This window comes from Stenella coeruleoalba (genome assembly GCF_951394435.1).
Source record: "Stenella coeruleoalba genome assembly, chromosome: X".
Lineage (NCBI taxonomy): Eukaryota > Metazoa > Chordata > Mammalia > Artiodactyla > Delphinidae > Stenella > Stenella coeruleoalba.
The window spans coordinates 62,809,936-62,835,464 of record NC_137152.1 but is presented as its reverse complement, the minus strand read 5'-3'; the positions used below and the strand labels follow the sequence as shown (position 1 = coordinate 62,835,464).

The 25,529-nt window shown below is 35.9% G+C and overlaps 1 protein-coding gene across 4 annotated transcripts in view; it reads left to right on the top strand.

The window, feature by feature from the left end:
• The first annotated feature begins 1,773 nt into the window (after positions 1-1,773).
• Positions 1,774-25,529, top strand: part of BRWD3 (bromodomain and WD repeat domain containing 3) — a 125,295-nt gene continuing 101,539 nt past the window's right edge. For all 4 annotated transcript variants that reach the window (XM_079911618.1, XM_079911620.1, XM_079911619.1 and 1 more), the window contains exons 1-6: positions 1,774-1,990; positions 2,118-2,176; positions 2,379-2,408; positions 2,810-2,869; positions 14,459-14,609; positions 15,963-16,061. In XM_079911618.1, the coding sequence (XP_079767744.1) occupies positions 1,960-1,990; positions 2,118-2,176; positions 2,379-2,408; positions 2,810-2,869; positions 14,459-14,609; positions 15,963-16,061 (430 nt within the window). In that variant the 5' untranslated portion in view covers positions 1,774-1,959. The remainder of the gene's footprint in view (positions 1,991-2,117; positions 2,177-2,378; positions 2,409-2,809; positions 2,870-14,458; positions 14,610-15,962; positions 16,062-25,529) is intronic.

The window sequence follows — 25,529 nt, the reverse complement described above, 5'->3', positions numbered from 1 at the left end:
AATTGAAGCGATCACTGAAATAACAATGCCCTATACAGTTTGAAATATGACACAAACATATTCACATGACTTTTACAGCAATTACTGTGAAGTGGGCATGGCAAGTACTATTACATTTTATAGATGAGGAATAAGGTTCACAGAATTTCAGTGAGTTGTCCAAAGTCATATAGACATTTTTATAACTTGTAAAATGTGGATAACAATAGAAACTACCTCCTAGGGTCATTATAAAGATTAAATGAGGTAAAATATGTAAAGTGCTTAGTACATTGTAATAGCTTAATGGTAACTGTTGTATATATTATACTTGATCTGTAAAATATATTTAGTCTGGTGTTTTGCTAAGCTACTTGCAATGAGTTATCTAGGGCTTATAGGTCTTTTCAATATCTAATATTTTTCAGTTAATGGCATTTGTCTTATCAAGTACTACAGCATAATGACCAAAGATAGACCTATTATATCACATTTTGTGTGGTTCTTTCTTTCTGAGGGGAAAATAATGACCAGAGTGAGAACTAACCAACCTAGGCTAAGTTTATGCCAGCATAATGCAATTCTAGGCACACTGTGGTCAATGGCTGAACTCTGAGTGAGGAAATCAAATTCCTAAGAATCCAGCCCTAACCTTAAAAGGTGAACCTTCAAATCTGAATATTTCAATGTAAACAGTACATGCAGTTTAAACAGCATTTCTGGTTTCATCAGGTTCAGCTTCTATTAATTACTTTTTGGTCAGGGCTTGAGGTGGGAATATATTATGCGAGGGAAAGTAGGGAAGTAGACTGTTCACTATATGTGTGTCAATTACTAATCTACAAATCCTTTGATCACTTAAGATTTCAGTAACCAACTACTGAAAGTCGGTACTGTACTAAGAGTTAGGGGTTATATATTAAATAACGAAAGTTGCCCCAAACCTGTAGAAAACTACCTTGCATACAGATATGCAATAATACATAAAAATCCATGGTTAACATAAAATATTTTGACAGTATTTGAAGACACAATTGAAAATTATCCTATAGGAATGGGACAGATATGGCATGTGTTACACATTCAGAAGGGGAAAAAATAAAATGCTTCATGTCTGACAGCAAATTCTTCCTGAAAATTTATCAGAATCAGGGGACGTTTAGAGAGCTGCTCTTTCTCTATAACAATATGAGCCCTGCCCTCCGGACTTCTAAGTTAACAGCATTTTCATCTGGTACAAAAATCATTTTAAAGAGAAACAAGTGACAACGAAGTAGGGACTCCTTTTCTTTCTCAGTCACGAGATCCTTTAGCGGCTAGCCTCCTTTCGGTGGAAGAGAGACAAAAAAATCAAAGCCTCCTCGGTGCCGGGAGGGAATCGAAGAAAGCAGCTGAATCGGCTCCTCACATGTTCCTCACGACCACGCCAGAGGGAAAGGTCCTCGATAGGAAAGGGCCCGACTGCCCTCACAGGAAGGGTAACCACTCTGGAACTCGCTGAAGGGAACGTCACCACTGAGTTCTACGGTAGCTGCCAGAGAGTCTGCCATCAGTTAGCACCTCCCCTTCCTTCCGGGAGCGGTAGCTAGGTAACTGTCGGCTGTATTGGAGAGCTGAGGACTGGAGGATGCGTTAGTGCCTCTGGCGGTGAACAACGAGCGCTGCAGGTCCCTCTCACAGTTTTTACCCTCCCCTCTCCCCACCCCCTTTGCCCCCGCCCACCCCTCCGCCACTTCGGCTCCTCCCTCCTCTTCTCTCTCTCCCTCTCCTTCCTCCTCCGCCTCCTCAGCTCTTGGGCTAGAATATCTATGGGTCGAAACGTGATGCGATGAATCCGAGAGAGACCGAAACTGGGACGAGGAGTGCGGCGGAAGCGGCGGGACTCCTGGGCATGGGGGCTTCACCACAATAGAGGCAGCATCCCCACCCGCCCCCGCCAGCCCCTCTGGAGCAAATCCCCCAAACCCCCTCGGGAAAAGGATGGCGGCGGCACCTACCCAGATCGAAGCCGGTGGGTAGCTGTGTCCTGGGGCTAAGAGGATGGGAGCTTAGCGCGACGGCTGTCAGTTTCTTTTGAAAAAGCTTCTGTTTTTTCTTCTTTGCCTCCCTCTCAACCTCTTTCCCCCCCTCTTCCTCAGAGCTGTATTACCTGATCGCTAGATTCTTGCAGTCCGGACCCTGCAACAAATCCGCTCAGGTGAGAAGGGGAAGGAGATCTGGGAGTCTTGGGGAATGGTCCCAGTGGGGAAACCGAGGCAGCTGGGTGTGCGGTTCCGCTGTGGGTGAGGAAAAGGCCGGCCTTGAGTAGCGCTGCCGTCAGCGGCTGGGTTCAGTTTGGGGAGGGAGGAATGGGTTGGTGGCCCGAGCTGCCCTCATATCCGTGTTTCCCTTTTGCTCAGGTGCTAGTGCAGGAGCTCGAGGAGCATCAGGTACGCAGCCCCTTCGGGAAGAGGTGGGGACGGTTGGGGTGAGACTGGAGGAAGGGCAAGTAAGGGGCGGAGGGCTAGGACCGGGAGGAAGGCTTGGAACTGGGCACTCATAGCTGTTGTCACAGTGGTGAACCGGCTTCTTCCCTCAAAAGGGGCGGATATCGCTGGGGTCTTAACTCGCCCCCTCTTTATGCCTGTGGGAGGTGTTTTTTCAGGATTTCCTCCTCCTCGGCCTCCTTTCCCCCACACTCGTCTAGCTCTGAGACAACAGCTATCAGGCCAACAGCAATAAAGACGCCAAAGGGTCGAGGACCCGGACCCAAACTGGGTTGGGTTGATGCGGAGCAGAGGCTTGGCCTTTATCGTTGCCCCCTCCCCCCTTTCTTTTCGCCGGCCCCCAGCTTATTCCGCGCCGCTTAGACTGGGAGGGGAGAGAGCACCGAAGAAGCTTCGAGGATCTGGTGAGTAAAGTTTTCATTTCAACTTAACCCAACTCTTTCTCCACTCCCTCCCCACCTTGTTCCCCCAACCCGCCCCCGACCCTTCAACCTACGCGGCTCTGGAGCTCAGTGCTGAGCCGAAGAACTGTCCCTTCCCCCCTCCCGGCGAGTCGGAGAAAGGGTACCTTGCCCTCCCCTTGGCCTCGTTTGTTTCCACCTGAAAACTTTGAAGAATGTGAACTGGTTATCAGAGATGCCGTACTGTAGATTATGAATATGTTACAAACATCGGGAAAGGCCCATTGTAGGGGTAAAAGGGAGAGAAACCAGGGGGTTATCTTGGGGCACGTACCAAGGACTGACGCTGGCCAATGACAGCGTTGGTAACAGCCTGGAGTTCCGGATTAGTGGAAGAAAACTGCTTTCTGGTTGGTCCTGGCTTGAAATACGGGAACTGAGGCCAGGCTGTTTTTTTTTTTTTTTTGGTCTGGGGGCGGCGGGCCGCACGGCAGAGGGGGTTCAGGAGGGGAGTTGACGGACCAGGGACTAGGGAAAAACGACACAATTAAAAATAATAGCATCAAGCTAATTTCAAAATTTGTCGGGGGTTAGATAATCGACTACGGAATAAAAGCATAATCGTTGTATATCTCAGATTGTAGAAAATAGCTCATCAAATCATTATTAAATCGCATTTATGCAGTTAACAATTTCACTAAATAAGAACTGTGGATTATGAGCTTTTTGAGAATTGACGAAACACGATTTTGGATTTACAAGGAAACAACAATGGTCATATTTTAAAATAGAATATACTTTAGTAAAGGACCAAAAGCATTGGATTGACTGTTGTTTGTTCAGCAAATATAATTCATAGTGTAAATGCACCTTCTGTTCGGCATTGACACACACAAAAAGGTGATCCTTTTTATTTTTGGGAGGATGTTCCCTTGTGTTAGCCACTGGCACAGTCAATTGGAAGGAAATGAGAGGAGAAAGGGGTGATGTTACTAAAATCTAAGTTCAGCTATCTTTCCTTCCAGTAAGATCCAAACAGAGGAAAATTAGACAAAGTTAAAGAAAGTTGGAGGGGTATGGTAGACTCTAAATATAAATAGAATGATTTAAAATTTGCTTTCAACAGGACAATATTTAAATTACTTTGGTGTTCATTTGATAATTTTCTTTGTATTAAATTACAAGAATGAGGCCATGCTAATTATCACCAAATCTACTGACTAATTTTTTTTAGTTTTGCAAAGCACAGAAAATGATATAATAATTGTGATAAGGATAAACTCCACCATCTGTAATATTAATGGTAAAAAATTCTCCGATGGATAAAAAATATTTTTGAAAAACTGCATGTATTACCAATTTAATTTGTAGTCAGACTTTTTGTTGGACTGAAGTTCTTTCAAAAAAAGGGCAAAAACAACAGTGCTTACCAATATGTTTTAATACTTTATGACTAATGTGGTTTTGTATACTGAGGTGTATTGACAATATTTTTATTTGTTTCTAAGTGGACCATTTTAAGCAAGTAACATTTTTTAAAAGGAAAAAGCTTTTTAAAAATTAACTTGACAGTTCCAAAAAGTAAATGAGCACCAAAATGATTAAAAATAGTCTCCTAACCACACACACACACACACACACACACACACAGAAAAACAAAAAAAACAAAGTCCAGTTTACTAGACTTCCTTTCCTTATATTGTAAAGGCATATTTTCATGTAATTGTAATCAATGTCCACTTTATGCTTTATATTTTCTTATGTAACACTTTTACGTATACTTATCTATATTTGAGTAGTCATTGTTATTTTAATGGCAAGGAAAGATTCGGTTGTTTTTAAGTTGCTGTGATTAGAACTCAATTGCCAGTTGAACATTTGGGTTACTTCCAGTTTTTCACTAATATCTGCATAGTTAAGTAGTCTTTCTGCTTTTTTCCTTTTTTTTCTTTTCTTTTCTTTTTCAGTTGTTTTTCTGGGCTATATTTCTGAAGTGGAGTTATCAGGTCAAGGGACTCATCCATTTTATAGCTTTTGTTATATATTATAAAATTGCTCTCCAGAAGATTGTCCTAATTTATAATGTAACCATCTAGATACTTAGAATGAATTTTTAAAATATTTAAAAATCTTTTGGTGGTTTTAATAGGTGAAAATAGTCCTCAATTGACTTAATTGGTTCTTTTCTCCATTATTAGTGAGGCTTAAACTTTAACAAATTATTTTTTAATTGTCATTAATCCATTTGTATATCCCTACATATACTTGATTTTCACCTTTATCTTTTTAATTTATTGTTTTTATAATTACTTATACATTTTTAATTTTTATATACACAGAATTTCTTCTATTGTTTGACTGTTATCTATGGTTTAGTGTTACCTTTTTTGTTTTTAATTTACTTTTTGTATTGTACACATAGGTTTTTATTTTTCCACACCAGGGTCCAATTTTTGTAGGGATATTACATTTTGATAATATGGTCTTATTTTTAGTCATATGTCTGTTCTCTACCTATAGATTTCTTTGTAAGGGAAGATGAGGCAGGGCTGAGAATTGAACAGAAGGGAAAGAAGTGGCTGAGAACTGAGTGTGCAGTGTTTGATTGCTAGATTCATCAGTCGTACTGTTGATAAAAATTATTTCAAATCTGGCTTGAGATTTTGAGTGGCTTCATTGTAGGAGAGATGTAGGTTCATTTTGTTTTGTTTTGTTGTGTTGGCCACACCAAGGGACATGCAGGGTCTTAGTTCCCCACCAGGGATTGAACCTGTGCCCCTGCAGTGGAAGCACAGAGTCCTAACCACTGGACCACCAGGGAAGTCCCGGGGTAGTATTTTTTAAAGTGCTGTTAGAACAATGGATTTATACAGTGTGATCTTTGATTTAGCTACATGTTTTGGATTTAAATTTAGGGCAAAGTATTAATTAGTATAATTTTATAGCAGCACTTCAAACTGAAGATGTACTGGGATATAAAAAGGAAAGAAGACAAATGCATAATGAAGAGGTGAAGGACTATAAACAAGGATATCAAAATACTGAATTGAAGTTGCATAGTCATGTATACTACATACTTGAAACAAAAATCCTGCCTTTCTGTCCATATGTATATTTTCATTTGAATTGTCTATACTGCTTAACTTGATTTATCCAGAAGAATATTAAGATAATAAGTTAGATTTCTTCAACACTTCATTACTACTGTTACTATTGCATAGCCTAGGAATCCCTATTTTTTTCTTTCTTAAATCTGATTTAGTGTTTTACTTATAATTTGGAACACATGGGAAGGTGCTTTTTTGTTAAAGCTGCTTGCAGTCAAGTATTGACATGTCAAGATCTGAAATGCCTTTAAAAAATGAGTCTGAACATGAAATGTTTGTCAGTTTATGTTGAACTGTAACGTTTTTGATTATGACATTCAAAAAAATTCTAAATTAATTTTCAGAATTTTGTAATGATACAGGGAGAGAATTGAAGTCAGGGTGATTGTTTTTGAAGTTTGATCTGAGTATTTTTCTTTATTTCTGCTTGACTGTTATTTACAGCATAATAGAATTAGATTTGCTTCTTACATCTTAAGGTAGATAATATAAATAAATACAGATGTCCTTTCATTTGTGGTGACCCTGTTGAATTGTTGACTATTTTATTGCTTCCTCCTTGGAGCTTTATTGGGGATGACAAACAGAGCAGTGAGGGGCGTGTGTGTGTGTGTGTGTGTGTGTGTGTAAACAAATGAACAGTTTTTGTAAATATACAAATTTTATATATTGGAATGGTGAGTTGGAAACATTTTTTAAAGGCATGCTTTAAGATTTTTGAATCACTGTATGGGTACTCCTATCATAAGACTGAACCAAAGACATAATTATCTTTAGGTGTGGTATATATTTTTACATTTATTCAGCATTTTTCATCTGTAGAATTGAAAGTACCAATTAGTGCTTACATTTGGAGTGACATAGATTTTATTACCTTCATTTTATATTCAAAAGACTTGAAGTAGTTTTCTGCTATTTAAAAAACTTTTATCAAGATCGTATGTTCACTGCTGTCTTTAGAAATAGTACATCTATGGTGATATATGTCATTATAAGAATTTACATCTGCATTTAACATATTTGAGTTTAAAAATGTTTTCACATTATCTCATTTGATCCTCACCAACTGCTTTAAAACACTGTATTTGAATTCCAGACATACCTGCATTTTTTTCTTACCTTACCCAGCTCTTGTTCTCTAGTTACTAGTAATAGCTTAAATTGTCTATTAGAACTGTAGAATGATTTTGAGTGCTGGTAGCATGGTATTGCATCTCTAAGTGTGGAAGCAATTTAAGCATGTGTGATTTATTAACTGTTATGTGGACACACAGCCATAGTTAGGAGGAACGGAATGCATCATGGAAAACCAAAAAGCATGTGCTGCTTGACTCCCGTGTGGATATAATGCTAACTGATAGGTATTATGGCAGGCAGCAGTCAATGTCTGTAAACTGGTATTCCTCACTACTGATTGGCTTGAGCCACATGTACGCTCTTGCTTTCTATAACATGTTTGTTTTACCTATTCATCTGGATTGATCACTGGCTTTTTTTTTCCACACTTGGGCTCTAGAAACATACTTTCAATGATTAAAATCCTTTTGGAGATATAGCATCAGTCCTAGGAAAACTGGTATCTCAGTACAAATAAGATGGTATTAAGGAAACGAAGAGAGCTGCTGTTAAAGAGTAAGAATTTGGATTGGGTGAATGTTTCTTATAAAATTTTGTCCAGAAAGCACCTTTATGACATTTGAATATTAGTTTAGTTTGTGTGTTTCTGTTGAAGTTCTACTGATGTTGGTTATTGACTGATTAATAATTTTTTTATAGGGAGCAAAATAGTAATTTAAAGTCAACTTAGTGTTTGTGTCATATTTTAGAGATGCCTTTGTTTGACATTTCTCAAATAGGATTTTGTGGGTAGTAGAAAAGGCCATAAGATTTAGTCCAGGAGATAGTCATTACTCGTTGAACTACCCTGGGCAAGTTACTTAACCTCTCAGAGATTCAGTTTCCTCATTTATAAAATAAAAACCCCTACCTGTTTTGCAAGGTTGTTGTGTGGACCAAATGAGTTAAATATGAAAGAATGCAAATGAGTGCAAATGAGTTGGTTACTACATTTTAAATATAGGACAGAGAGTTTGAATGGTTAGCATTAAAATCTGAAGAACTATGACCCCAGAATTTATGTTTTCTTGGGTAATTGGCTAATTATCACCACCCAATTTTCCTAATATTTTTTATAAGGTAAGGGACATATAAAATAGTACCATTAAAGCATTTAAGGCTTCCCTGGTGGCACAGTGGTTGAGAGTCCGCCTGCCGATGCAGGGGATCCAGGTTCGTGCCCCGGTCCAGGAAGATCCCACATGCCGCGGAGCAGCTAGGCCCGTGAGCCATGGCCGCTGAGCCTGCATGTCTGGAGCCTGTGCTCCGCAGCGGGAGAGGCCACAACAGTGAGAGGCCCGCGTACCACAAAAAAAAAAAAAAAGAAAGAAAGAAAGAAAAAAAAAGCACTTAAAAAATGTCAGAATTGAGCCCAAAATGAGTGTCTTTGAAGTGCATCTGTGTTAAGCAAGGAATGATCACTAGGTGAAAAGATATTTAGTGTTATTTGCATTTTTATGTATTACAGAAAAGTAATTCAATATGATACTGGTATAGTATTAACTCATTTTTAAGAAGTGGGAGGTATGTTTTTCCCATGTCTTGTTGCAGGGATCCTCAACCCTTCTGACTGATCTCTTCTTATCCTAATCTTATTTTCTATACATTATTGACAATTTATTTCTTGTATTTTAAATTACCTTGTTGAAGATGTTTTCTTATGCCTTTTAGTATCTACCATGGTGCTTTATAATTAGCTGGTTCTTAGTTATTACTTGTTCAATTTTCTTAACTTTTTTAGAAGTGTTTTCTTTTTTTCTTTTTTTTTATAAGTCATGGATGTTTGTAGCTTTTTAAAATTAATTAATTAATTAATTTTTTGGCTGTGTTGGGTCTTTGTTTCTGTGCGAGGGCTTTCTATAGTTGCGGCAAGCGGGGGCCACTCTTCATCACCGTACGTGGGTCTCTTACTATCGTGGCCTCTCTTGTTGCGGAGCCCACGCTCCAGACGTGCAGGCTCAGTAGTTGTGGCTCCCGGGCCTACTTGCCCCGCGGCATGTGGGATCTTCCCAGACCAGGTCTGGAACCCGTGTCCCCTGCATTGGCAGGCAGATTCTCAACCACTGTGCTACCAGGGAAACCCTTAGAAGTGTTTTCATGATATATATTTTTTAGGCTTACTAATCTGCTAGCTAGTATGGAGTTCTTTTTATTGGGCCTTTCTCTACTGAGAAACTTCTAGACTGTGGGTGGGTCCCTTGTTCTTGTCTTGATATCATCTGACCTCAGGGTTATAGTACTTTTAGTGCTTTCTTGAGGCAGTATTAACCAGAGAATACTTGAGCCCTAGGTGGATTGCTCTGCCTGTCTCATTCCTGAGGAAGTCTTAAAACTAATAAAAATAAAAATAAATGCTATGAACAATGATTAATTTTTTCAAAAGAAAATGATAGGAAGTCTTAACACTTTGTGGCCCACCCTGTTAACCAGTGGTATTACTACAATGGAAAGGCCTGTTTTCTTTCCTTTGCTTCCCAGTTTTTCATTTCTCCTCCTTCAAATTCAGCAAACATTAAAACTCAAATTTTAAATTATAAAGATAATATTGGATTATTGCAGGCATTTATATTTTACTGAACAGTATCAAGCAGAAAATAAACTATTAGATTTTTATGTTTTCTTTCATCTTTTTTGTACAAGTATGGGCATTTTTTTCTTTCAAAATCAGATACTCTGGATAGAGTTTTTTATTTTTATTTTTTTTAACTTAATGTTGTGTAGGAGCATCTTAAACATTGAGGAGATATATGTACTAGTCACTGTGCAAAGTGTGTTTACTGGATGGGGGTTCCTTTCTCTTTGCCTGGAATGCCTTCCCTTCCTTTTGTCTGCCTTGTTAACTTTCACTTAGAATTCAGGTGTGAAATTGGACAAGAACCCCTACCCCCAGGCTAAATTAGGTACTGTACTTTGCTTCATTAGCTCTCTGTACTAAACCTCTGGGCGCTTGTAGATTTGATTTGTTTCTAGCTACTAGTTTGTTTCCCCCACTGGGATTATGGATTTTTTTAGGGCAGCAGTTTAATCTTTCCATTATATCCCTATACTTCAAATGTCTGAATGAATGAATGCATGAGTGAATGATTTTGTTTTTGTTTTACAAATAGTATGAGGTGGTTATCATTACTCCCTGTTTTGCAGTTGAGGAAGCTCAGGCTCAGAGAGACTGAATAACTTTGCAGGTCATATAAGTAGGATCCTGGGGATGCTGGAAAAATTCAAATCTAAGTCTTTTCTACAGTATCATACTGCCAGAAGGAGTAACAGCTAGTAAATTTTAGAGCCTGAGTAATCCAGGCTCTTAGACTTCAAAGTACTGTGCTTATCTCTACTATACTTATATTGATATATTTAAAGCCTTGCTGTATTTTTCAAAATCTGTTTTGTTTCCTGTCCCTAAATATCAAAAAGTCATGTGACTAACTTTATGGATGTTCATTTTCTATCCCCCCCAAAAAAACCCATTTCAAATCTCAGAGAAAATGTTGCATTTTACTTCTTCAGCATATGGTCTCAGTTTCATTCTTCATTTTACCTGTGTAGTGATTTTAGTTATAAAACAAAACACACAATTCTATTTTCTTTGTTTTTTAGTTACTTGTCTGATCTTATTATTTCGAAAAGCCAAAGTAAGAATGCTATCATGGCTATCTGAAAATAGTATTTCAAATGTAGCTCTTGGTGCAGGTCTGGCCCCCTGAGATTAGGTACCTTTTGTATGTTATTCAGTGCCCAGCTGGATTCCTTCTGGTCTTCTCAGTTGTCATAATGATTCTCAAGTGTGGTGATTTCAGTTGTTAGATTTGCTCTTTAGGTCAGCCAGTGTTCCTATCAAGAAGGTTTATAATCTAGGCTTCATTTAATTTCTTTCAGTTTATCAAATTTATAGTTTTAATTTTTTCCAGTCTTTGTGTTACTTTCATGATTTTTCAGCTGCCTTAATGGGACAGTAATAGAAATAACAGTGGGCACAGAGACCCAGATTCTGGTCCATTCATTGTGACCATTGAACTTCACTCCTCTGGATCTGTTTTTCCTACTGTAAGATGTGGAATTAAGTTGATTGTATATAAGGATCCTTCCAGTTCAAAGGTTCTATAATTTAACTCCTTGGAGATATTTTACAGAATAATACAAAAGTTTGTATTATGCTCTTGAACTTTGTTTTTAGAGAGTGCCTTTCTTCTTCAGATCTCAAAGTGCTTGTTGTGTTACTTCTTGGCCATTATATTCCAGAAAGAAATTTGGCTAAATAACTGCAATTAGAATATTTTGAGTTTTAATCAAAAAGAGTGGCTTTTAATAAGCCACAAATTTCATAGAATATTTTAATACATATCTTCAATATTACATTTTATGATATATTACATTATATTCACATGTAATTCTAATACAGAATTTTTTTAAAACTTAGAAATGTAATTACTGAGGGTGGATAAGAGTTCTTATGCCTAAAAAGATCACCTTTAAGAAATTCCAGCTTTGGGGACTTCCCTGGTGGTCCAGTGGCTAAGACTCTGCACTCCCAATGCAAGGGGCCCGGTTTGATCCCCAGTCAGGGAAGTAGATCCCACATGCCCCAACTAAGAGTTCGAATGCCACAACTAAAGATCCCACATGCCACAACTAAGACCAGGCACAGCCAAATAAATAAATAAATAAATACCTATTTTTAAAAAAAATTTTAAAAAAAGGAATTCCAGCTTTAGGCAAAGCAAATGGATTGAAGTAAATGTTTAATACCACTTATAAGTCCTGAAGTTTGATTTAGAAGAAACTATCATTGCAAGAACTGTGCTGATATAGTCTGGAAGCCTGTAAATATTGTTTAAAGGAAAAGAGCACGTTCAAACTCAAAAGTATTGTTATTGCCATTGTGTTGATAGAATCTCTGTTTCTCTTGTGCTGTTTTACAATCAAATTTTTATTGATTTTAGAGGAATGGATTTTTGAATGGGACTGCCTAGAAATTGAGCAATTTTCTGTTGCATAGGGTGAAAAGCAAACTTGTAAACTTTAATAGTTTATAATACAAATTTTCAAGGGGGAGAATGTGAGAGTAGATGAGCCTTGTTTTAGTTGCTTAATTAATGATTCTGTGTTTTTAAATGATTACTGAGGAATAGATAAAACATTTATATAACTAGCTGAAAATGAAGCATCATTGTTTTTATAAAATGAAGTAGCCAGGAGGCCTAAGGTTTCAGTTTAAGGTATAATTCTGACAGGTTTCTTTAAGAGGGTAATACTAAAAATTCATATCCGAGAACTCCCGTTTTCTGGATTATATGTTACTGTATATATATTGCAAGTTGGTGGGTAGATTTGTGTAACAAGTGAATAACTCTTGAGATGGTAATGAAATGAGGAAAAGAAAATTGATAAAAAAGAAAATGCCACTAAAGACAACAACTACCATTGTGTGTAAAGCCTTATAATATTTACTTGGTGAAAAGGTAATGACTGATATCAGAAGCCCAGTTTATACAAGACAGTGTTGTGGGAAAAAAGGCATAAAATATTATAGATGTTAATATGCAGTATGTTAAGGCTTTTTTCTTTGAGATATATGTTTTTAGGAGTACTAACTATATTTGCACGTAGGCCTATTTAGGAATGCCCTATTGTGGAGAGAATGAATTACAAACTAGGATTTTAGGACATCAGTGTCTCTAAGTAACAAAAAAAAAAGTTTTTAGATTGAATCATCACGTACTTTGACTTTAATATTACCTGTATATTTTAGTTCTATGTAGTTACTTGCTTGGAAAACAAAACTAGACATGTGTGAAATAACTGAAAGAATTTGCTTGATCCTTTGTCCCAATCCAGAAGCTAAACCTTGTAGATGCAAATAATCAGGTTAAGTTGCCATTCTTCTTCTTCTTTTTTTATCTTAGTTCCCTGACCAGAGGTCGAACCCGTGCCCCCTGCAGTGGAAGCATGGAGTCTTAATCACTGTGCCAGGGAAGTCCCATAAGTTGCCATTCTTCCTGACCATCATGACAGTTGCCAGGCCCCAGTGATTTTGGTAGATTAAAATTTGTTTCTTCAGGGACTTACAAAAGATAATTGGCAGGAAATAATTTTAAAAAATCACAATAGAATCATTTATTCCCAGATTCCTAAATACATGTTGGATTGTAGTTCTTTGACCTGTGTTTCCTAAGAAAACAAAAAAGGCACCCTGATAGGAGAAAGATTTTTCCTCTGTGAGTTCATATGATATTACTTATAGGTAGACTTTGGTTTTTATTCATTCATTGATTCAGTGAACCAGTATTTATCAAGAACACACATAATCTCTTCTGGTGATCATTAGGGATGATTTACAAAATTATTCCTTTGAGTTATATTGTTTTTGACTTGGAAGTAATATATTGATATGCATCCTATGTGATGGTAGGTATATATATGTATATATATATATATATATATATATATATATTTATCTCTGTAGCACTTATAAAAATTGGCATTGTAACTGTAAGTAGATTTTAGGGCCTTTTGTCAAGATGAGAATGTAGATGTTCTTTTTATCTAAGGATTTTTAATGTTCTAGTTTACTCTTTACTGTTTTAATAATTAGGTATTTATGAAACACATCAGTAACTTTAACATTAGCTTAGATAAAAAATGAAAACCAGTTTTGTTGTTTTATTGTCTCATTCCTATCTACATTAGTTAATCATCTTCAGAAATTTACTTGTGTTTTAAAGATGAGTTAATGTTAAAATAAATAAATAAAGCACTTGGAGGAAAAAAATGAGTTAATGTTGCAATGAATTTTGAGTACATAGCTTGTTTAGAACATGGTATTTAAAATAATCATTAATTTGATACTCTTTTGAAAACCAATTAACTTTTTTAGGAGAAAGAGTTCTGCTTTAATTAAGCAAATGTGTCCTGTTAATCCTAAAGGGACTTAAGTGAGAGTTTGGTGCAAGTATTACCTTTTGTTTGCATTCTTATCATTTATATAGAATCTAGGTTCTCTGATTCTTGATCACTGCTGATCAAGTACTAGTAGAGTTTACCCATCATCTTTGTACTTTGATTTTTAGGCATGATCCTTTTTGCTGTTTTGTAATGCTTATTGCATTAGATTAACAGCTAAGCAAATGATTTAATCAAGGCACGAAAAAGTAAGTTAAACTGCCATGTCATTTATGTGTTATCACTTGTTTAAATGATGCTTAATTTTTGTAGCTGTTTCTTAAATTTGGTTGAAGTATTAAATATTTAAAATGTTATTTTCCTTGTGTGTTTTAAAATTGTACTTTTTTCCATGATGGAACAGTTTGGTAATGGACTAGATTAATGTTTTTAAACCAAATTTGTTTTCCTGTATTTTACTTATGCTTTTTAGGTGGCAGCCAATGCACACATTCCTCCAGACTACCTCCTTAAAATTTGTGAGCGGATTGGTCCCTTACTAGATAAGGAGATCCCTCAGAGTGTTCCTGGGGTACAGACATTACTAGGTGTTGGTCGGCAGTCTCTGTTACGGGATGCCAAAGGTAAGATTTTTACAGTTTTTAGAGGAAGGAGTCGAGAGTAGTGTGTTTTTATGTTAATTAAATGTTCCCATGCTTTTCTAAATACTAATTTTCTTTTAGTTTTTCTTATCTTGCCAATCTTGTTTTTATTTTCCTAGTGTACAAGTAAATTTTTAGAGGCCTAAATGGAGCCCTTTTCTGTAAAACAGTGAATACTATAGAGGTAAAGACTATAAAATCTCTTTGTAATCCTGTGGAATAGAAATCTCAAAAGATTGCTGCTCTGATTAGTACAGTATAAATACATAAAATATTCTTTCATTACATTTTGATGTTCTTAATCTTTGAGTCTTGATATCATCCTAATCACATTGGGTATTTCATAACAGGTAAATGAAAATTATGATATATAACTATGTTTATAATTAAAAATATTAAAAAAAATCAATCCATCAGCGTTCAGTAACAGTTTCTCTACTCCACTATTTTTCAGTCTTTTACAGATTTCTCCCAAAGTTTTACACGGAACCCCCATATGTAAATTATATAGATAGAATTTTCTGAATGTAAAAATGTGAAATTAGGCATTTAGGATGCCTTAGTGAATTAAATACTTCAGATCTAGCAACCAATTTATTTCTATGTTTTGTTTTTTTAGCATAATGTTTTAAAAATCCTAATTTACAAATATAAATAGTTACATAAATGATGTCAGTTTTTAAATATCTTAATTTAAGGAAATTCTTTAATTCAGTTAATTTGAAACCTTTCAAGAGAGTAGTAGAATATTTTTGTTTCAAAGTTGAATTATTAGGAATATTTTGTATTTGCTTGAATTTTTTGACATAAACATTAAAGATAAAAAACAACTATTTTTACTCAATTATCATCTGATATGCAGTGTTACCTGTTATGGCACAGCTGGCAGGCGCTCCATAACATTAGCATACACGAAGTATAAATGTTTCTGAATTTTACCTGGCATACTTGTGCTGTATTCATTTCCTTGCTTATACAGTTTTATATGAGCAGATGTGTATAAGCCTAAAGATCAAGAAGGGGACCAATGTAAACTTAAAACCTTATTAATCCATGACATATTTACATAAGATTCAAATATATGTATAATAAAAGCTTTGGTTCTATATCAGCATGGAAATAAAATATCCTGATGATAATATTAAGGCATTGGTGTTCACCTATCATAATATAGATTATAACACTTTTAAACATATGCATGTTATTTCTTATTGTGGTTTTAATAGTTAAAAATGTATTTCAATAAATAAAATTGAAAACAGATATTTGCCTCTAGGGTACAGTTAAAAAAAAACTGTTCTATGCCTTGACTAACTTTTGAATCTTTCTGTATAGACTGTAAGAGTACGCTATGGAATGGCTCTGCTTTTGCAGCTCTACATAGAGGCAGACCTCCAGAACTACCTGTAAATTATGTGAAACCTCCAAATGTGGGTGAGTAATGTCCATGTGAGTTATAAACATATTCTTAATTTGTTCCTTCCTGAACTCATTATACAGCCAAAAATACGTACCAGAATTAAATTTGAAGTATAAACAAACTGCTTACATTCTTGAAGAGTTTCATGGTTGGTCCAGATTTTTTAAAGCTTTTTTTTTTTTTTTTTTTGCGGTACGGGGGCCTCTCACTGTTGTGGCCTCTTCCGTTGCAGAGCCTGTGCTCCGGACGCACAGGCTCAGCGGCCATGGCTCATGGGCCCAGCAGCTCCACGGCATGTGGGATCTTCCCGGACTGGGGCACGAACCCGTGTCCCCTGCATCGGCAGGCGGACTCTCAACCACTGTGCCACCAGGGAAGCCCTAAAGCATTTTTATGTAAAGCAAATATAATCATGGTTTTGTAAAAGGTAACCTTTTTTTAAAATTCATTTTCTTTCTTTCTCTTCCCCTGGCCTCTCCTCCTCCCCTTCCCCTCCTCCCCCTCCCCCTCCCTTCCTCCTCCCCTCCTCCTCCTCTCCCTTCCCCTTCCCCTCCCTCTCCTCCACTCTTCTCCTCTCCTGTCTTCCCTCCCTTTCTTTTTTTTCCTTCCTTCCTTCCTTTCTTTCTTTCTATTTTTCTCTCTTTCTTCCTTCCTTCCTTTCTTTATTCCTTTCTTCCTTTCTCTCCTTCTCTCCTTCTCTCTCTCTTTCTCTCCTTCTCTCTTTCTCTCTCTTTCTTTCTTTCTCCCTTTCTCCCTTTCTCCCTCTCTTTCTCTTTCCTTCCTTCCTTCCTTCCTTCCTTCCTTCCTTCCTTCCCTCCTTCCTTCCTTCCTTCCTTCCTTCCTTCCTTCCTTTCTTTCTTTCTTTCTTTCTTTCTTTCTTTCTTTCCTCTTAGCAGAAGCATTTCCTTTTTTATATATTTCAGGTGTTTTTTACCATATGGATGTCTATTTACATATTTCTGTGCTGAGCTCAAAGATTTTACAGGAACTATGTAAAGATAGATTTCAGAAGGAAGCAAAAGTACATTCTGCTTATAGCTGCTTGCCAAACTTATAATGATGTAATAAATTTTATGTCTTTATTAAAAGGAAAAAATCACCCTTCCCACTTGTAGTTTACTGAAATTCACATGTCCCATTCATATTATTCCTGGGTCATCTCTGGCCAGACCATTATGAAGAAATAATAGTAGTGGTTCCTGAGGAGATCTAGCTAACAAATCCATTTATACTAAAGTTAATTCTTGCAAAGAATGTACAGAACCAAGCAGCAAGATGAGTAACTGCCACTCTTTTCCTATTTTCTCACTCTTCTGAAAAATTACATTATTTTATATAGTGCCTAGTGCCTAGAGAATATGCCTTAAATTCAAATTGAAAAATAAGATTACTTTTTTTAAGGAATACTATTTTATGTAATTAGCTTATAGAACTTATTTACCCAAAGAGGTTAAATAAATTTAGACTAGAAATAATTTTTAAAAATATTTAGATGAAGTCATTGGTAAAGATTCATAAGTGTTATTAAGATAAATTGGATTCTTTGATATATATTGCTAACACTACTCTTCCATAGCCTGGATATTACTGGAAAAAGTAGACTACTGGGTTGGGTCTAGTTGGACATGGTGTTTTTAACTTTTTTATTTTTTTTTCATTTTCAGGGGCAGTTTGTTTATCATCCAGAATTTTCTGGTGTTCACTTTTCGCTTAAGCTTTATTCATAATTAATTTATTGAATTGAATTGAGATAGCTTTTATTTTTCATGCATTTATTTATGTTCAAAAGGTATAATAGTCTTAGTCGTACTATCAACATTGTTTATATGCTTTATACTTCCTTCAGTGGTCACATGTGAAGCACTGAAGAGGAACCTGTAGAGTATTAGGTTTTCAATATTTCTTTATTCTTTCTTTCCTTCTCTTTCTCTTTTTTTCTTTCTTTCTTTTTTTCTTTTTTGCGGTATGCAGGCCTCTCACTGTTGTGGCCTCTCCCGTTGTGGAGCATAGGCTCCGGACGTGCAGGCTCAGCAGCCATGGCTAACAGGCCTAGCTGCTCTGTGGCATGTGGGATCTTCCCGGACCGGGGCACGAACCCATGTCCCCTGCATCGGCAGGCGGACTCTCAATCACTGCGCCACCAGGGAAGCCCTCTTTCTCTTTTTTAAAAATATTTATTTATTTGGCTGTGCCCGGTCTTAGTTGTGGCACATGAGATCTTCATTGCCGCTTGTGGGATCTTTAGTTGTGGCATGTGGGATCTAGTTCCCTGACTAGGGATCGAACCCAGGCCCCCTGCATTGGGAGCATGGAGTCTTGACCACTGGACCACCAGGGAAGTCCCTCTTTCCTTCTCTTTTAAAAAATTCTTTCTACTGTGCATATACATTCAAACTTCTGTTGGTTTTGTACAGTAAATGCTTTACATTCTGACAATCATTTTGTTATTCATAATGGTAATTGCTTAGGAATTTTAGTGTCCCTGTCACTGATGCTTTCACATTCTTAAATCTGCCATGTTATTTGGGGATGAGCTATTGAAATAGAGATAACTCAATCATGATGTATTTTCATGTAGTATATACTAGTCAAGATACTTAAGTTCAACATATTTAAAATTCAGAACCTGATAAAAACTCAGAGGAGTTGACTACGAAAGTAAACAAGATAAGTAGAAAATCTTTTAAAATTTGTTATTTGAGACAGTTTTCTCCTTGTGGGGTACAGCTTTCCATAGCTACTTTAAAATCAGTTTTATAGTTTCCCTGTATAAATAAAACTTAATCATGAAGGTAAGTCTTGAAGGTTTTATCACAGAATCTTAGCACTAGAAAGAACTATTAGCAAAACTATTTCTTGATAAAAGGGTTCCTTGGTCAATTAAATGTGGGAAACACTGAGTTTAAAAAAATACAGAAAGAAATGAATGCACGTAGGACTGCTCAGATCCTTTCATATGCTGAAATGCATTGTGAATCATCTTAAGGGGAGCATTATCTAAGTAATTTGGCAGTGGAAATCCTTTTCCCAGAACACCTGTAACATTCTGAAAGTTTCCTGGGAGCAGATTTAGGAAACTGGGTTGCAAACCCCCGTTTAGAGCAGAAAAATCCAAAGCCCAGAGAAGTATGTGACTGGCATACGTTACACTGCTTGCCTTCCAGTCTATTTCTAAACCATTTAATGGGGAATTCCCTGGCGGTCCAGTGGTTAGGAGTCCACATTCTCAGTGCTGAGAGCCCAGGTTCAGTCCCTGGTTGGGGAACTAAAATCCCACAAGCTGTGTGGGGCGGCCAAAGGAAAAAAAAAAACATTTCATGGTCAGATGTTACCAATACTTCCTTTTGTAACAGATCTACACTTAGAACTCAAAAGATAAAGGATTAGCCACATCATTTTTTATTTTTTAAGTCATATATTATGGTGTATGTATGATTTACATAAAAAGGTTCTCCCCCCATTTCTTTTGGCCACGCCGCATGACTTGTGGGATCTTAGTTCCCCCAACAGGGATCGAACCTGTCCTGGCAGTGAAAGCCCTGAGTCGTAACCACTGGACCGCCAGGAAATTCCCAAGTTCTGCCTTTTTAAGTGTGCAGTTCAATGAGTTTTGACAAATGAATACATTTGTATAACCACCACCAACACAATAAAATATGGAACATTTTTATCACCCCTTAAATTTCTTTCATGCCTCATTGCAGTCAATGCCCTATTCCTCAATCCCTGGAAACCACTAATCTATCACTGTACTTTTGCCTTATTTAGAATGTCATCTAAATGAAATTATATAGTATGTAGCCTTTTGTGTCTGTTTGATTTCACTTAGACCTAATTCTTTTTTGATTCATGCATATCATTTCACCAAGTTGTATTCTGTTGTATAGGTACACTGGATTCTGTATGTTCATTCATCTATTGATGGACATTTGGGTTGTTTCAGAGTTTGGCTATTATAAATAAAGGCCTATAAATATTCTTGTACAGGTTGTTGCATGAACATCTGTTTTCCTTTCTCTGGGTAAATAGCTAGGTAGTGGATTGTTGGATCATATGGTAAGTGCAGGTTTAACTTTAAGACACTATCAAATTATATCAAAAGTAGCTATCCCATTTTGTATTCCTACTAGCAATGTATAATTTTAGAATTAGTGTCTCAATTTCTATAAAAAGAAGCAACTGAGATTTTGTTTGGGATTACATTGAATCTGTAGATCAATTTGGGGAAAATTAATATCTTAACATTGAGCCTTTCATTCCAGGAACATAGTATAATTCTCCATTTATTTAGGTCTTTTTACATTTCTCACAGCAATGTTTTGTGAGATATTTCCCTAAGGGTTTCTGATGCTATTTTAAATTGTATATTTTAAAATTTCAGTTTCCAGTTGTTGTTAGTAAACACAGTTGTTGTTTTTTTTTTGTATATTGCTAATCCAAAATGCACTAACTAGATCTAATAGCCTTTTTCTCTTTTTTGAGATTCTTTGGGATTCTCTACATGGATGATCATGTTGTCCACAAATAAAGACAGGTTCACTTTATCCTTTGTAATCTTTTATGCCTTATAGTGCTTTTTTTTTTTTTTGCCTTGAACTGCTTGTACCTCAAGTACAATGGTGAATTGAAGTGGTAAGACTGGATGTTCTTGCCTTATTCCTGATCTTAGAGGGAAAGCAGGCAATCTTTCACCATTAAGTATGATTGTAGATGCTCTTTATCAGGTTGAGGATGTTCCCTTCTATTTCTACTTCCTTTTTTTAAAAAAAACTTATTTTATTTTTGGTTGCGTCGGGTCTTATTTGTGGCACACGGGATCTTTCATTGCATTGCATGGGCTCTCTCTAGTTGTGGTGCGTGGGCGCACGGGCTCCAAAGCATGTGGGCTCTGTAATTGTGGTGCGTGGGCTCAGTAGTTGCGGCACATGGGCTTAGTTGCCCTGCAGCATGTGGGATCTTAGTTCCCCGACCAGGGATCGAACCTGCATCCCCTGCATTGGAAGGTGGATTCTTAACCACTGGACCACCAGGGAAGTCCCTATTCCTACTTTCTGTAGAATTTTTATCGTAAAGAGATATGTCCCACGTTTAAAATTTTATTCAGTATAGTTGGAATTGTACCAGTTATTTCTTGGCACTCACTTTAACTGGTATTTTATATAGTATAGTGCTACCCAATAGAACTTTCAGTGATAATGGAAATGTTCTATCCCGTGATACCCAAAACAGTAGCCACTAGTCACATGTGGCTATTGTATCTGAGGTCTAAGTTTTTAATTTTATGGAACTTTAAGTAATTTGACATTCAGTAACCGCATATAGCCAATGGACAGTGCAGATCTAGACCAGTGTGGGAATCCGTAAGCAGCCCTCTGGATAAGTGCATAATTTGGTAATAATATATTGCCTAATGATTCACTTTATATACTTAACCTGGAATATTTCCAATTTTTGTACTTAGAAACTGCCTTTAGCATTTCCTATTATGATTTTAGTAACTCACTTTAAAGATCATATTGTGCCACTTCTTTCCAATTAAAGTTTTACAATTGTCTTTGGCCAAAACCAATAAAATTCTGACCTTCTGTACTCTCTACTATATTGGATTATTTATTCAAATGTTCCCATCTTTTGTGCAGTTAATCAGCAATGTTATTTAGTAATTTAATGAAGTGGAGGAGAGGGAGCATGGGAATGGAACTTGGGAGTTAATTCCCAGATTACATTCTCCAGATTAACAGCTGTAATACTTTAAATATATGTGTACTTAAATTTACCAGGAAAAATAAATAAATAAATTTACCAGGAATGAATTTCCAAATTCCTATAGGGCAAGACCAACAATGCCTATATTTACATTATTACAGGTCTAAGCTCCAGTCATGCCACCTCATTAGCTGTATGCTTGACTAATCAAGTTGGTTTTGCATTGTGTCAAATTAAATCAGAGGAAAAAAATTGAACTAAATTCAAAACAGTACTTTTCATATTAAGTCCCTGTCTTATTCTTTTTTTAACTTTTTAAAATTGAAGTATAGTTAATTTTCAATGTTGTGTTAGTTTCAGGTGTACAGCACAGTGATTCAGTAACATATATGTATATCTATCAATTCTTTTTCAGATTCTTTTCCATTATAGTTTATTACAAGATACTGAATATAGTTCCCTGTGCTATACAGTAGGTCTTTGTTGTTTTTCTGTTTTATAAATAGTAGTGTGTATGTGTTAATCCCAAACTCCTGATTTTTCTTCCCTCCCCCACCACCATTCCCTTTGGTAACCATAAGTTTTCTATGCCTGTGAGTCTTTTTCTTTCAAAACAGTATTAATACCTAATGCCACTGAAAGAAATCCTGGGGCAAATGTAATTAATATTTGTAGTATTGTTTGAGATCTTGCACTATAATCACTATGTATTGTTATTTCTTCATCCCTTTAAAAATTAGTAGTTGTTTTGGAAACTTTGTAGTGGTCATATTAAAACTTGAAAATATAATTTCATACAAGTACAGCTCTGCTTTGAGAGTTTGTCAGTACAGAAATAATTTTGAAAATCTGTTTCATGTCTGTTTGAAATGAATATTTGGAAGAACTAGTATTATAGTTATTACCCATCATGGTAAGAGTTTCAGAAATTGTCCTAATTATCACATTCTAAACAATTTTCATAAAATTATCCATAGAAATGGCAGCAAGATGCCTTGTTCATTTTAGTTTGAGACTTAACATTATACCCAAGGAACAAATGTACATGCTTGTATTTCTAAACTGAGTCAAGGGCATGATGCTGTAAGACTCTAAACCTTTTTTTACCTCTTTTATCTTTAGTACAATTGACATATAGCAATGTCCTGTAATTTATGTAGTAGGCCTGTAATTTACAACTTATACAACTCAGGAGGCTTGTATTAACTCTGTAGCCAAATTCATATTTATCTGTTGCCATAAGCTTCCATTTAACATTGATTGGCTCTTGACTTATTGGCCATTGTATGGTTATATGTCAACTTAAAGCCAGAATTCACTTGGAGGTGGGAAATCTACCTCTTGTTAATATGTAAATGTAAATTGAAAGAAAGTACTCTAAGGTAAACTTTATTTGGTTGAGGTTGGCTGGGTTTCTGCCAGGAATATTTGTCATTCTCCCTCTGATTTTATGTAGTTCTCGTCTCTTGCCCGTGCATCACACTTTGGCCAAGCCTTGCTTTTTGTTGCCTGCTTCCCTCCACTTCACCTTCCTCCTTTTTGTACTTGATAATTATGCATGAAGCAAGTTGCTTCTAAAGTTATTACTTTCTTGTATCTGGAGAGGAGCAAGGGATTCTTGTCACACCTGCAAGTAATTAGAACTGGAATATAAACTCAGAGTCTTTTGTAAGTGCTACATTGTGAGTGCTCACTAAATATTAAATGAATGGAAGTGCTATGATTGCTGCCACATGGAAACGGAAGCATCCCTTTTAAAGGCATTTTTATGGTTTTATATAGCTTATATGAGTTTTTAGCCCCTTGTATCCATTTCTGGAATCAATATTATATTAATATTAGGATAATAATTTTAATTCCTTTATTTGAAAGAAAGTAGATTTTGTTGTGTCTTAGTATGATCATGTAAAATATAATGAAAAAATAATTTCTGTTTAATCCTATTAAGAACACTTTTTTCCTTTCCTCATTATTCTTTGTCATTTCTTTAGCTTTTTCTTTCAACATACACCAGAGTATTCTAAAAGGATCTTTTAGTATTTGTTCTATACATTTTACCCAGTACCTTATAGAAATAGAACTTTATAGTTCACAAAGGGAAGCTGTAAAACAGTTTAGATTTGTTTATTTGGAGGAAAAGGCAGTCTAAAATTAAAATGTCTGTGTATGATAACCAAATCAAATTAAATGGTTTAGAAGAAGATAGTAAAATAAAGATTTAGGATATTTATTCCCAAATTATATTAAGTGAACTTTGCAGAAAGCCTGAATGGAATTAGAAATATTGTTTCTTTGCCATATCTTATATGATATTATCCTAGCAATAAGACATTCAATGACCATGAATACCAATAGCCTGTAGGACTTACTAGGTTTACTTAAATTGTACTGTGGATGGGTGTTAAGGGGTGGGAATGGCATCAGCCTTAAAGACTGTGAAGCTGTTACTCTGTGTGGTTAAGGTTTCAGAGATATAATTTGATTCATAGTAGCATCAAATCCATGAAAGAAATAATTCTGTTGTGCTTCTACTACAGTTTTCAGGTTTTATTAAAATTCATTTTTGCCCTTTTTTCTGGCTTCTTTTAAGACTTTATATTAATTTGTTGTTAGAGCTATTTTGGGAAATCCCAAACCAAGTTTCACACAGAAAACACTAGTCATTTTAAATCTGGAATTAACACTGAATTTCATGAGTCAATTTCCAATATTCTTGGCAGAGTATTTTCTTGGTCTGTTATTGTCCTCTCTACCTACAGGAGTTGATTGATATGTTCAACTGCATTTTAACCAATCATAAGGTCGTATATATGCTATTATTTTATTTTTTAATAAAAATTAAAAAATAAAACTACAAATGTTAATCAATTGACTTTTTTGTAAAAGAGAAAAGACTAATCCAAGAATATTTTAGCCCTCTTTAAATACAGCTTGTTTCCTGAAAAACTGTTTTTGAAGATGATGTTGATAGTGATGGGTGTGGTGTAAGAAGTCTGATCTGTGAACAATAATCCTTTCTGCCTTGTGTGTATAAAGCCTTAAGTCTTTTATTTGGTTAGCAATTATCGGTTGAGCCTGGTACTGTTTTGATTGTCTTAAGCTTTTGCTGAAAGCACCCCTCTCCCTCCTTCATCCTCTACCCTACCCCCACATTCTTGAGGTTTGTCTTTGAGGTAGGTATATAACTACTATTTCTTAGAAGGTCACAACTTTGCTTTATTGTTATGAAGTTGTTTTAGTGGATTTTAAAACATTTCTTGATGCTATAGGCATCATATTAAAACATGCTTTTGGTAATAATGTCCTTTGTCCTTCATTCCTCTCATAGGGCTGGCCTAGCAAAGGGGTTGAGATTATTCTTTAAAATAGCTAGACCTGCTATTTCCAAAGCATTACTGGTAAAGAGGCACCTTTAAACTCTCTGGGTTGTTTATGGCTTCTATGGAAGTTAGCTTGACCTATTTTTTAAACAATTAATTCAGTTTATCTTTCAATGCCAGTTGCAGAAGAATTGGAAATATTCTACTTTTTATATAATCTGTATTAAAGTTTAAAAATTAGCAAATTACACAAGGATTTCATGAACACTTTGTATAGCATGTTATTAGATTGTAGGTGACAGATAAAATTGCTCAAGAGTTATGTGACTCATTTGTGTTAAAAATCGAGTAATATCACCCATTTGCACACATCTGGTTTTTATCTGGAGCTTGATGCCAAGTTGATGATATACTCTTTTTTTTTTTAAATATGGAACGCTTCACGAATTTGTGTGT